The sequence below is a fragment of the Rhinopithecus bieti genome, unplaced genomic scaffold, assembly GCF_001698545.2.
Source record: "Rhinopithecus bieti isolate Rb0 unplaced genomic scaffold, ASM169854v2 scaffold_15133, whole genome shotgun sequence".
Lineage (NCBI taxonomy): Eukaryota > Metazoa > Chordata > Mammalia > Primates > Cercopithecidae > Rhinopithecus > Rhinopithecus bieti.
In genome coordinates this window covers 2,832,376-2,846,653 of record NW_016808815.1, presented here as the reverse complement: position 1 = coordinate 2,846,653, position 14,278 = coordinate 2,832,376, and the positions used below count along the sequence as shown (strand labels likewise).

The 14,278-nt window shown below is 42.9% G+C and overlaps 1 protein-coding gene across 15 annotated transcripts in view; it reads left to right on the top strand.

Annotated features, from left to right (window-relative positions):
• Positions 1-14,278, top strand: part of SEPTIN10 (septin 10) — a 75,937-nt gene that overhangs the window by 14,852 nt on the left and 46,807 nt on the right. For 12 of the 15 annotated variants that reach the window (XR_001888230.1, XR_001888231.1, XM_017887260.1 and 9 more), the window contains one exon: positions 11,152-11,220. The exons of the other annotated variants lie outside the window; for them this stretch is intronic. Coding sequence is in view for 10 of the 12 variants with exons in the window: in XM_017887260.1 (XP_017742749.1) it covers positions 11,152-11,220 (69 nt within the window). In the remaining 2 variants the exon portion in view is untranslated. The remainder of the gene's footprint in view (positions 1-11,151; positions 11,221-14,278) is intronic. 15 annotated transcript variants of the gene reach the window in all.

Here is a 14,278-nt window from a genome sequence, read left to right as displayed (position 1 = left end):
CCTTGTCTTTTATTTTATTTGATAGAGTCTTGCTCTGTCACCCAAGCTTGGAGAGGCACAGTCTTGGCTCACTGCAAGCTCCACCTCCCCGGTTCATGCCATTCTGCTGCCTCAGCCTCTCAAGTAGTTGGGACTACAGGCGCCCGCCACCATGTCTGGCTAATTTTTTATATTTTTAGTAGATTCGGGGTTTCACCATGTTAGCCAGGATGGTCTCCATCTCCTTGACCTTGTGATCCACCTGCCTTGACCTCCCAAAGTGCTGGGATTACAGGCGTGAGCCACTGCGCCTGGCCTCTTTCTTTCTTTCTTTCTTTCTTTTTTTTTTTTTTAGATGGAGTCCTCTGTTACCCAGGGTGGAGTGCAGTGGCACAATCTCAACCCCTGCAACCTCCGCCTCCTAGGTTCAAGCAATTCTTCTGTGTCAGCCTCCCAAGTTGCTGGGATTACAGGCACCCGCCACCACACCTGGCTAATTATTTTAAAAATTTTTAGCAGAGATGGGGTTTCACCATATTGGCCAGGCTGGTCTCGAACTCCTGACCTCAGGACCCACCGCGCCCAGCCAGTCTTGTCTTTATTTGCAAGGAAATTTCCTGTTTCTTCAAGTCTCTGTTCAAGCCTTTTCTTGCCAGTGCCTTCTCTGACTATGCAGATTTCATTATACCCTGAGTGTCTTTTCCATATTTTTAGTTTTATGTATGTCTCCCAATTGTACTAAGATTTAAATTGCAAGAATATTGATTTATACAGCTTTGATCCACAATGCCTGGGGTCTGTTACTCTGTCCTTAAAATGTAAGGCTTTAAATTGTGAGGCACTGCACGGTGTCTCACGCTTGTAATCCCAGCACTTTGGGAGGCCGAGGCAGGCGGATCACGAGGTCAGGAGATTGAGACCATCTGGGCTAACACGGTGAAACCCCGTCTCTACTAAAAATGCAAACAAAAAAATTAGTCAGGCATGGCGGTATGTGCCTGTAGTCCCAGCTGCTGAGGAGACTGAGGCCGGAGAATGGTGTGAACCCAGGAGGTGGGGCTTGCAGCGAGCCGAGATTGCGCCACTATACTCCAGCCTAGGTGACAGAGTAAGACTCTGTTTCAAAATAATAATAATAATGATAATATTGTATACATTTGTGGAATAAGTGAAAAGCATTGATAGACTTCTCACTGATTCCTAAGTATTCTTTTTTTCCTCAGATGTTCCTGTCAACTCTAAGTCCTTTTAATGCTTTTTCATTTTGTTTTTTGTTTTGTTTTGTTTTGAGACAGTGCCGTGCTCTGTTGCCCAGGCCAGAGTATAGTGGCACAGTCACAGCTTACTGCAGCCTTGACCTCCCAGGCGTAGATGATCCTCCTGCCTCAGCCTCCCAAGTATCTGTTTCTACAGGTACGCACCACTGTGCCTGGCTAAATTTTTTTTTTTTTTTTGAGACAGGATCTGCCCATGTTGTTCAGGCTTTAAGTCCTTTTAATGTGTATCTATTTGTCTTCCTTCCTCTTTTCTTCAGCTCCTCTCTCATTTGCTTTTCCTGGGCTAAATTAATGCCTTCTCAAATTTCATTGGCTTTTCTGTCACCTAGTCTGCATGGAACATGCTCTCTTTTGAAGGAATTCAAGCCATCTAGTAATCCTTTTTTTTTTTTTTTTTTAATTTGAGACGGAGTTTCGCTTTTGTTGCCCAGGCTGGAGTGCAATGGTGTGATCTCGGCTCACTGCAACCTCTGCCTCTCAGGTTCAAGCGATTCTCCTGCCTCAGCCTCCTGAGTAGCTGGGGTTATAGACATGCGCCACCATGCTCAGCTAAGTTTGTACTTTTAGTGGAGACGGGGTTTCACCATTTCAGTCAGGCTGGTCTCGAACTCCTGACCTCAGGTGATCCACCTGCCTTGGCCTCCCAAAGTGCTGGCATTACAGGCGTGAGCCACCGTGCCCGGCCTACTTTTTATTTAAGTAAGCCTTGAGATTTAGTTCCACAGGGTCTTTTCACATCAATAAGATGCAATTTTATTGTCTTAATCTTAATCTTACTGTCCTGAATCTCCCTTTCTGTTCATGCAGTTTCTGTAAGTTGTTTTCATTCTTCACGTCACATACTTTCTCTCATTGCTTGTTCCAAGTTATAGTCATAAAATCTGAGTTGAAAGGGATCTTAGAAAATTGTTACCTTTGTTACCCACATAGTACAGAAATCAGCTCTGTAGTATTGATAGGGGTTACTGTGCCGCTGTTGGAACCCTTCCAGGGCCTGAGCTCAGTGCTTCCTTGGCAGCTCATTTCTGTTAGACAACTTGAGTTCTTCAGTCATTTCCGTTCCTTGTGTCAAAATCTGCCTCACTAGTCTATTCATGGGTCCTGGTTTTTCCCTTGGGAAGCTCATTTCCATATGACAGACTTTGCTGTCCCTTAATCCTCTTATGCTGCAATGGGCTAACAATATTGGGAAAAAGTCATGTTTCCTTGACTCATATAGTACTAGAAAGTAACTCATAGAGTATTACAAAACTTAATATGTAAGACATCATAAAATAAAATTTAGTTACTTTTTTTTTTTAACTTCAGGGTGTAGAAAGATATTTTAAGCTTTATATTTAAGGAAGAAGCCATAAAGAAAAGATTTATACATTAGACTTTATGAAAACTGGAAAGATCAGTAATAAATCAGGAAAAGATATTTATGATACACATGACAAGCAAAGAGTTACACTACTCAGTAGCTCTTACTAGTAAGAGAAACAAAGGAGTACCCTGATAGGCAGGTGGGAAAACATGAATTGGTGATTTATGGAAATATAGTAGAAATGGCCAGTAAGCCAAAAAATGTTTAAAATACCAGAAGTCAAATTAAGATGTCAGTTTTGCCTGTCAAATTTACAAAATTTAAAATTGTTAATACCCTGTACTGATTAATATATAATGAAATGGACCCTTTTATACATTTGTGATTATTGTGAAATACGTATTTGGTCTTTGACCCCCTGACATACAACTCCTGAAATCCTTAAAACTTCCAAAGTGATGTCTTTTGTATGCTACTGAGATGACTGGTGGCTGGCAGCCCCTAGGTAGCTTCAGGATGGGGCTGGTCACCAGAAAGAACAAGGCAAGATTAGAATATTGGGACTTTCAGCTTCATCCCGCAGTTTCTAGGAAAGGGAGAGAGGCTGAGAGTTAATTGATCACCAGTGGCCAATGGTTAATCAACCATGCCTGTATAATGGAGGCTCCTTAAGAACAAAGGACTGGGTTCAGAGAGCTTGCAGATAGCCAAACACGTGGAGGCTTACACACATCCATGTGTTGGGAGGGTAGCACACCCCCCTCCATGGGGACAGAAGCCCCTGGGCTTGGGACTCTTTCAGATCTTGAGCTTTGTATCTCTTTATCTGGCTGTTTATTTGTATCCTTTAAAATATTCTTTGTAATAAACTGGTAAATGGAGCAAATGAGCAAATTAATTGAACCTGTGATGGGGGTTGTGGGAATCCTGATTTCTAGCCATTTATTACTTGCAATGAGCAGAAGTCGAGTAGGGATGGGGCAGTCTTGGGGACGAGCCCTCAGTCTGTGGGATCTGACTCTATTGCCAAGTGGATAGTGTCAGAATTAAATTAGAGGGCACCCAGCTAGTGTCCACTGCAAAACTGATTCTTGCTTGGTGGGTGGGAAAAACTTCCCACATTTGGTCACAAAATTATCCTGTGTTGTATGAGAGCAGATGAAAAACAGTTTGTGTTTTTTTTTTTTTTTCAACTCATTGCTAATATTAGAAATATAAGCAGGTCCAGTCTTTTTGAGGGGCAGTTTGGCAGTTTGCTTGGAACAGGAATGATATTCTAGGAATTTATCACGAAGATATTGTCAGATGCACAGAATAATTGATGGTTATACTGGTGAGTTGGGTGGAATTCTGGAAGCAGACATGTAGGAGGAGCTAGCAGTGTAGGAGATTTCTTGGAGATGAGGGACGGGGGAATATTGCCTATGAAAGTTGAAGAGGGAAGAAAGCAGGACATGTGGGTGTTGGGGAGGAAGCCTTCAGACCCTGATCCAGATCTTGATAGCCATGCAAGGAAAGAAGGGAGGAAGCCCAGTTGGGCAGTGAGAGCTGCAAAACAGTGTGGATCTGACAAAGTCTGGGCCAGGCAGCCCTGACATCCTGTGCCCAGTCTTCACCTACCAGCTGCCTAGGGAGAAAGTGGTCTTGGGTCTATACTGCAGCAGATTCCGAAGGCTCTGCAGGTGGAGACGGTCAGCGAGCTGCAATCTTTGTAGGCACAGGACTAGGTATTGCTTGAAGGGAGAATCGGAATGGCACACCTCTTTGGCTGCCGTGAGAGGAAGTTCGTTGTAGTGTTAGTAAAATAGCACAAATTGGAACATTCATTACAATGTTACTAAAACAGCACAAATTAGAAATGATATTTTTTTCTATAATAAATACTTTTCTAATTAGGAGGAGTAATTTTAAAATAAAATTGCATTTGTATTTTCAACTGTTGTTGTAGTGCAAGCTTTTGTTAAGCTTGAGACTCTTAACTTTTATATGAACTACTTCGAGAATTTCCCCATCTTGATGATCTTTTGATATTAAAAAGTAGAATTTGCAGTTATCCTTTAACTTTTGATGTATTTATTGGAGTTGGATGATATAATGGAGGTGCTATTTTGATGGGATTGGACAACTCTAAGCCTTTCTGTACTGACATCCTCCCAGGGATATGCAAACAGGCCACGCACACTGGAGGCCAACTTGCTGCTATCTTATGTTGCTCACTCTTGGTAATTTCACTTGAGTTCTTTTATTTTATTTATTTATTTATTTTGAGACTGAGTCTTGCTCTGTTGCCCAGGCTGGAGTGCAGTGGCGCGATCTTGGCTCACTGCAACCTCCGCCTCCCGGGTTCAAGCAGTTCTCTTGCCTCAGCCTCCCAAGTAATTGGGATTACAGGCGCACACCACCAAGCCTGGCTAATTTTTGTATTTTTAGTAGAGAGAGGGTTTCACCATGTTGGCCAGGCTGATCTCAAACTCCTGACCTCAGGTGATCTGCTGGTCTTGGCTTCCCAGAGTGCTGGGATTACAGGTGTGAGCCACCGAGCCTGGCCTCCACTTGAGTTCTTTTTTTTTCTGGGCTGTAATTAGCATCCCCTTCTAGCAGTATGGTCTGCATTAACTTGAATAACTTAATGTTACTACTTGTTTTAGGAAAATTTTGGATCACTGTTAATCTGTAACTTTATTTTAACTTGAATTTTCCCATAACCTGAAGATTTTATAAAATGATTCTAAATAATGAGTCTGTGGAATCTTTCAAAGTATTGTTTCAAGCCAAATACCCCACCCTCCTGAAAGTCATAAAATAGGCCCAGATAATAATTTTTTTTTTAATTTTTTTTTTTTTGAGACCGAGTCTCACTGTGTCACCCACGCTGGAGTGCAGTGGTGTGATCTTGACTCACTGCAACCTCAGCCTTCCAGGTTCAAGCAGTTCTCCTGCCTCCTGGTAAATGGAGCAAATGAGCAAATTAATTGAACCCAGCCTCCTGAGTAGCTGGGATTACAGGCATGCACTGCCACGCCTGGCTAATTTTTGTATTTTTAGTAGAGACCGGGTTTCACCATATTGGCCAGGCTGGTCTTGAACTCCTGACCTCAAGTGATCTACCCGCCTCAGCCTCCCAAAGTGCTGAGATTACAAGCCTGAGCCACCACTCCCGGCCTCCAGATGATAATTATTTAGGCCACTTTTTGCTTTTTGTTCTCTCTCTCACTCTTGCTCGTATTGTCCTAAAGAATGCCAAGAAACAGCTCATAGAATCCCAAGGGACGGTTTAAAAACTTTGGTTCTATGTTTTGGACTAACTTTATAATAATAAAACATTTTGGAAAAGTGAAGTTAAAGGGAAGCGATTATAAGGCCAGGCGCGGTGGCTCACGCCTGTAATCACAGCACTTTGGGAGGCTGAGGTGGGCAGATCACCTGAGGTCGGGAGTTCGAGATTAGCCTAACCAACATGGAGAAACCCTGTCTCTAGTAAAAATACAAAAATTAGCTGGGTATGGTGGTGCATGCCTGTAATCCCAGCTTCTCTACTTGGGAGGCTGAGGCAGACAAATAGCTTGAACCCGGGAGGCAGAGGTTGCAGTGAGCTGAGATCATGCCATTGCACTCTAGCCTGGGCAACAAGAACGAGATTCCATCTCAAAAAAACAAAACAAAACAAAAACAAAGTGAAGATTATAGAGCTAAGTTAGGATTCTGTTGCCTGAGCCTCATTGTTCTGCTTAAGGGGCGGCTGTAAGGCATTTTCAGAAATGTTTCCCAGCAGGGTAAGGAAAATTGTTATCTAGGGGCCTGTTGTGAAAGAACCATCATAAGTTTATCTGTAATTGGCGGATAGGAAAAGGCCATGTCTCCCAAGGGCCCCAGGATGAATTGTGTGTCTCTCACATTGCCTGTATCCCACAAACTGAGATTTTAAAGAAGGTGGAGCACCTGACCTTCCTCCAGCTGTCCCACGTCTGGCACTTCTTTCTAGGACTCATAGATAATACAACTTTTTAAAAAGTATATGGTAGACTTTGCTAGGAGTTAAGTTACTGTATGGGATTTTTCCTTTTGGGAAACCATGTATAGGTTTTGTGTGTGTGTGTGTGATATATGTATCTTTGAAAAAGAAGCTACAGGAAAAGCAAATTGACTATGTAGTCAAAGGTGGGTTGAGATGGTTAGTCTCCTTGCCCCCTTGTACGCTGAAACGAGATTGTGGTTGCCTGTTGTACATTCATGTTTCTCTGAGACACAGTCACAAGGTCAAGGGCCATATCTTACTACTGTTGAGACTGCAGAGCCTAGCTGAGTGGTTTACACATACTAAGTAGTGGTCAGCGGTAGAGCAGGCCAGAATTCCTCTTGCAGATTTTTAATTTTTTTCTAATTTAGTGTTTCTTAGCCCTACACAGAGCTCTGTTTGCCATTAGAGGGATTCAGCCAACACTTGTCCTATTGTTATTTTTCCTGCTAATTTATTAAAAACCTTTTCCAGCCGGGCACGGTGGCTCAGGCCTATAATCCTAGCACTTTGGGAGGCGGAGGCAGACAAGTTGCTTGAGCTCAGGAGTTCGAGAACAGCCTGGGCAACAGAGTGAGTCCTCGTCTCTACAAAAAAATTAGCCAGGCATACTGGGATGTGCCGGTGGTCCCATCTACTCAGGAGGCTGAGGCAGGAGGATAGCTTGAGCCTGGGAGGTGGAGGATCTCAGCAGTGAGCCGAGATCGTGCCACTGCACTCCAGCTTGGGTGACAGAGCCAGAACTTGTTTCAAAAATAACTAAATTAATAAATTTAAAAAAATTAAAACCTTTTCCAGTATTAAACTTGTTTTGGAAATTTAACTGACCAAGTAGTACTAGTGGAAAATAATTGAAGTAATGATTCATATTACTTTAATGTGACTCATTTGAACTTCCTGATCAAAACATTCATCCACTGAGATTTTATGTAGGCTTTTTGGCAGATGTTCAGAAACACAGTAAATGAATAAACAAAAGCAGATATTTGATATGAACTTACATAAATGACAGAAATTTAACCTGTATTTTATTTAAATTTAATGGTAAATGAGTATAAAGCCTCTAATTTTTTTCTTTTTTCTTTTTTCTCTTTTTTTTTTTTGAGACGGAGTCTCGCTGTCTGCCAGGCTGGTGTGCAATGGCGTGATCTCAGCTCACTGCAAGTTCCGCCTCCTGGGTTCATGCCATTCTCCTGCCTCAGCCTCCCAAGTAGCTGGGACTACAGGTGCCTGCCAGCACACCTGGCTAATTTTTTGTATTTTTAGTAGAGATAGGGTTTCACATGTTAGCCAGAATGGTCTCGATCTCCTGACCTCGTGATCCACCTGCCTCGGCCTCCCAAAGTGCTGGGATTACAGGCGTGAGCCACCGCGCCTGGCCTAAAGCCTCTAATTTTTTTCTAAGCAAATTTTACTTATCAACACTAAGCAACATTTTACCAAAACTCATCATATGCTGATCATATAGCATCACTATATTAAAAACTAAAAACCACTTTTTTTACCAGTAATTTTTAAAGTTTGATTTGCAGCCAGGTGTGGTGGTGCGTGCCTGTAGTCCCAGCTATTTGGGAGACTGATGTGGGAGCATTGCCTTAGCCCAGGATGTTGAGGCTGCAGCGAGCTGTGATCGCACCACTGCACTACAGCTTAAGCAACAAAGGGAGATCTTGTCTCTAAAATAAAATAAAAATTAAACTTTTCCCCAGAGTTCTATACTTGACAAGTGAAAATAATACAGCCTCAGTGAATTATATGTGTAGTGCATCACTTATAGTACAGACAGATGCTGAGAGGCAAGCAGGTAGTATGTTAGGTCCGGAATTAATGACAAGCATGGAATGTTCTACCCTACTCCTCATTGTGTCTAGTGCAGGGCTCTGAACAGGGCCCCTAGCCACATATTATCTGTGGCACTTCTTAGCCTTTAGCAGAAAGTCAGACTCTAAATGGACACTTCCGGTTTACTCAGTCTGCCACTCAGGTATTGTCCCTAATCTGTTCCTTTTTTTCCCTCCAATTCTTACACTTACTGTGCTTTCTTCAAGTACGAAATTCTGCCTTGTGGTATTTAGGGATTTTTTTTTCTACCTTAAATGTCTCATCTAGATCTTTACCTCTTTCCTGACTTGCTTCAAAGTCATTTTCTTCTTTGACTCCTGCCTTCAATGATGTCTAATTTCTCCAAATTTCTGTAACTACCACTGTTTGTTTCCAGGGGCTCCTCACTTTGCTTGTATTCTACAGACTAGAGGGATGTGATACTGCTTAGGTACCACATGGTGACTGGGATTGGGGGGCCTTTCAGAATGGCAGGGTGTAAGTGAAGTATATGTGTAGTTAAAAGTTAAAGCCTGAGGCCAGGTATTAAAATCAGGCTAGTCTCTGATGTGCTTTGTATCATTACATACTTTTCACTTTTCAGATTGTGAAAACACAACCAGGACCATTGTGTCCCTCAATGAGCTTTTGCATGCTTTTATATAGGAGCATCTTCCAACTGACAAGCATCATTTTGTGTTGGAAAAACTTAGTATTTGAAAACACTGTTGGCTGGGCGCGGGGGCTCAGGCCTATAATCCCAACACTTTGGGAGGCCAAGGCGGTAGGATCACTTGAGGTCAGGAGTTTGAGACCACCCTGGCCAACGTGGTGAAAACCCCATCTCTACTAAAAATACAAACATAAGCCAGGCATGGTGGCACTTGCCAGTAATTCCAGCTGCTTGGGAGTCTGAGGCAGGAGGATCGCTTGAACCCAGGAGGCAGAGGTTGCAGTGGCTGAGATTGCGCCACTGCACTCCAGCCTGGGTGACAGAGCAAGACTCTGTCTCAAAACAAAACAAAACAAAACAAAACAAAACAAAAAAAACACTGTTATTCGGAGTGTTCAGTTACAAGGTCAGCCTGTTTTATCAAAATGTACCAGCAAAAGATTGTCAGTCACGATGTGCACTATTTTGTCTGTGTAGGATTCATTCACTGTGTGCGCGCACGCAGAGGATCAGGGTGAGATGGTGGGAGCACCCACGTTCTGTCTTTCATTGCAGTGCCATTTGTTGCAGCATGGTTCATTGTAAGTACAGAGGAGAGGACAGTCTCAATGAAGAGCGTCCGTATATATACCACACTGTAGTATACAGAGGAGAACACTATGCTGTAGAAAGAATGAGGTAGATCTAAATAGTACTGCGAAACAGTCTCAGGAAAGATTCAGCAAAAAAAAAACCACAGCACAGAGCAGTAGACAGCTACTATTTATATAAACAAAGGAGGCCTGCTTAGACATGCACAGCCTCTCTGGAAGAATGCGTAAGGGTCTGGTGCCTCTCGGGAAGAGCGCTGAGCTGCTAGAGAATCAAGAGTGGGAATGGAGTAATGTGCGCTGTATTCTCATTGATACCATTTGCAATTTTTTTACCACATTCATATTAATATTACTTTTTAAATAATGTGACGTTTCCTCAGTATCTTGTGCTGTATTCAGAAGTAGGATAGCAGCACCTTGGAATTAGTACAGTTTTTTTGTACCTCTCTTCCCTCATTCTCTATTGTTGGGAACAGTGAATATCCATTTGGTTTACAGCTTGGGGCAGTAGAAGGAACACCAGTTTGGCAGTCAAATCAGACCTGTGTCTACACCCTACTGGCTTGTATGATTTTGGGTAAATTACTCAACCTTTCAGAATCCGAATTTTTTCATCTAGACTGTGGGAATGATAATATGTATAGCACAGATGTAAGGATTAAATAAGAAAATGAACTTAACGAGCTAGCATAGTGATATGGACGTGTAATATGAGTTCTATAAATGATTATTTTAGTGACAAAGGTAGTTGTTAAAATTATAAAATCCCTGCTTTCCCCACCACACTGCAATTGTAGCATTCTTGACATTTATATTTCCTCTGACACGCTGCAGTGGAACATACCTAATTTTGAGGGACTTCATGGCTCTTTAGAGTATCTTTAAAAATGAAAAGGCAGGGTGTGGTGGCTCACGCCTGTAATCCGAGCAGGGAGTGCTCGGGAGGCCGAGGCGGGCAGATCATGAAGTCAGAAGTTCGGGACCAGCCTGACCAACATGGTGAAACCCTGTTTCTACTAAAAACACAAAAATTAGCCAGGCATGGTGGCGCACGCATGTGATCCAGCTACTCAGGAGGCTGAGGCAGGAGAATCACTTAAACCCAGGAGACAGAGGTTGCAGTGATCCGAGATCACGCCACTGCACTCCAGCCTGGGTGACAGATCAAGACACCGTCTCAAAAAAAAAAAAACAAAAGTTCTTTGTCTCCCTACTTGTAAATGGAAGTTTACTAATTTCTTACAATTTTTTTGTGTGTAAGTATATTATCATATGTGTTGAATATTATATGTGATTTACTTATGTAGATACCTATCCAGCAAGAAAGCCACAATTTCAAACGTGATTCAATAATGTAGACTACACTTCAAAACTTGGTGATAACAACAGTATTATAACACCTTATTCATGTAAATATATTATTTAGATATTGGGTTTTGGGGAGGAATGTTTCTGTTTCCTTTTAAGCCTTTGTATTCCTTTTTTAGCTCTTTCAGTCTCACATGGCAACGAAAACAACTTGTATGTCTTCACAAGGATCTGATGATGAACAAAGAGTGAGTATGTCTTTTAAATAGATACCATATTGTACTGTAAATGCTTCTGTGATTTTAAAATAACTACTTGGAGTGCTCATAGACTCTTGTGATAGAGACTTCTGTTTGTACTCACCTCCGACATGAATTAATTTTTCTGTTGATTCAAGTGAAAAGTCAGTGATGGATTGAATAATTGAGTATACACAATATTCTGACATTAAGGACATTTTTTTTTCTGTTTTTTTTTTTAGACGGAGTCTTACTCTGTCGCCCAGGCTGGAGTGGGGTGGTGTGATCTCGGCTCACTGCAGCCTCTGCCTCCTGGGTTCAAGCAATTCTCCTGCCTCAGCCTCCCGAGTAGCTGGGATCACAGGTGACTACCACCATGTCCAGCTAATTTTTTTTGTATTTTAGTAGAGATGGGGTTTCACCACGTTGGTAGACTAGTTTTGAACTCCTAACCTTAAGTGATCTGCCCACCTCAGCCTCCCAAAGTGCTAGGATTATAGGCATGAGCCACCGCACCCAGCCCTGTTTCATTTTTCTTTCTTTTTTTTTTTTTGAGACGGAGTCTCTCTCTGTCTCCCAGGCTGGAGTGCAGTGGCCGGATCTCAGCTCACTGCAAGCTCCGCCTCCCGGGTTTATGCCATTCTCCTGCCTCAGCCTCCTGAGTAGCTGGGACTACAGGCGCCCGCCACCTCGCCCAGCTAGTTTTTTGTATTTTTTAGTAGAGACGGGGTTTCACCGTGTTCGCCAGGATGGTCTCAATCTCCTGACCTCGTGATCCGCCTGTCTCGGCCTCCCAAAGTGCTGGGATTACAGGCTTGAGCCACCGCGCCCGGCTCATTTTTCATTCGTTGTTTGTTTTTCTTTTTTGAGACAGAGCCTTGCTCTCTTGCCGAGGCTGGAATGCAATGGTGCAATCTCAGGTTACTGCAACCTCTGCCTCCTGGGTTCAAGAAATTCTCATGACTCAGCCTTTCAAGTAGCTGGTATTACAGGTGTGTGCCACCACACCTGGCTGATTTTTGTGTTTTTAGTACAGATGGGGTTTTGCCAGTTTGCCCAGTCTGGTCTCGAACTCCTGGCCTCAAGTGATTTGCCTACCTCAGCCTCCCAAAGTGCTGGGATTACAGGTGTGAGCCACCACGCCCGGCTGTTATTTCTTTTTTGAGCACACTGCAGAATGTGGTGGGTGCATAGAACTCCTGTGAATGGCAGAGTTTAGGGAGCCCCGGGGTGGTCCTGCCAGATGCCTCCCTGATGCAAGATTAGACCTGATGCTTCTAAGGATCTGCAGGGAGGGTTTTGGTAATTCATATTGAAATTTGTATTTAAAAATAGGAAGTAAATTTAATTTGGTGAAAGAGGAGCGTTTTAAACTTTAGCTAGAAAGAAAATTGCAAATACAAACATGGGTAATTCAGTAAGTTGTTTTTTATTTGTTTGTTTTTGAGACAGAGTCTGGCTCACTCTGTTGCCCAGTCTGGACTGCAGTAGTGCAATCTCGGCTCACTCAACCTCCACCTCCCAGGTTCAAGCAATTCTCATGCCTCAGCCCCCGAAATAGCTATAATTATAGGCATGTGCCACCACACTCGGCCAATTTTTGTATTGTTATTAGAGACGGGGTTTCGCTCATGTTGGCTAGGCTGGTCTCGAACTCCTGGCCTCAAGTGATCCATCTGCCTCTGCCTCCCAAAGTGCTTGGATTACAGGCGTGAGCCACCACGCCTGGCCAGTAATTCAATAAGATTAAATAATTTTCTTTAGTTCTGTGCTCCGATAACTGTAGTCTCTTCTTGTTTTTCCCTCTTTCTCCATATATCAGTGGTACTAACAGTCTGTTCCATCTTCCTCACAGACTTTTTGAATGATGTTTAATCCTCCAGAGATTACTGTCAGAGTCACTAGTAATCTTTAGTGACTAGTCCATCCAGTGACTGTTGGCTTAGTTTCTTTTTCCCTGGCCCCTCTTCTGTGTTACATCATGGGGACCACACCCTCATTTTTGAAATACTTCTTTTTTCCGGTGGCATTAAAATCCTGTCATTGTAGAACTAGAAGGAATCCTAGAGGCCATTTAGTTCAACTTTTATGTAATAAGCATATGCCTATCAGATAGCAACTTTAACAAGTTATGAAGTTCTTATCATCTTGAACACTTTCACGAGGAAGAAGCCTAGTGCTTCTTCAGTGCTCTTTAAAAATATATGAAGATAACATGCTTACATGACTAAAAATGATTCAAACGGCACAAAAGAGAATCTAGTATACTAGTTTTCTGTTGCTGCATAACAAATCGTCACAAATTTAGCTGCTTAAAACAGCATCTGTTTGTTAGCTCACAGTTCTGTAGGTCAAAGGCCAGATGTGACCCATCTGCCTTCTCTGCTCTGGGTTTGATGCTCACGAGGTCAGCTGCTGGGTTCTTATCTGGAGGCTTTCCTTCCATACTCTTTCCAGTTGTTGGCAGAATTTAGTTCCCTAGTGGCTGGGGGTTGTTGTCAGCTCCTAGAGACCACTCCATTCTGAAAGCCAGCAAGGGAGAACTGGCAGGTGGCGTTCCCTTCATGCTTCAGGTCTTTGGCCAGGAAGTGTCCAGGCCCTGTTAAGGATTTACCTCATGGCCGGGCAGAGTGTCTCACCCATGTAATCCTAACACTTTGGGAGGCCCAGATGAGTGGATCACCTGAGGTCAAGAGTTCCAGACCTGCCTGACCAACATGGTGAAACCTTGTCTCTACTAAAAATATGAAAATTAGGCGAGCGTGGTGGCAAGCACCTATAATCCCAGCTGCTTGAGAGGCTGAGGCAGGAGAATTGTTTGAACCTAGGAGGCGGAGGTTGCAGTGAGCTGAGACCACGTCATTGCATTCCAGCCTGGGCAACAGAGCAAAAACTCTGTCTCAAAAGAAAAAAAACAAAAACGATTTACCTCATTAGGTCTGGCCCACCCAGGATAATCTCCCTTTCGAAGGCTGACTGACTGGTTTGGGAACTTAATCACTCTGTAAAATCTCTTCTCAGTGACACCTAGGTTAGCGTTTGATTTAATAACTGGGAGAAAGTTTGT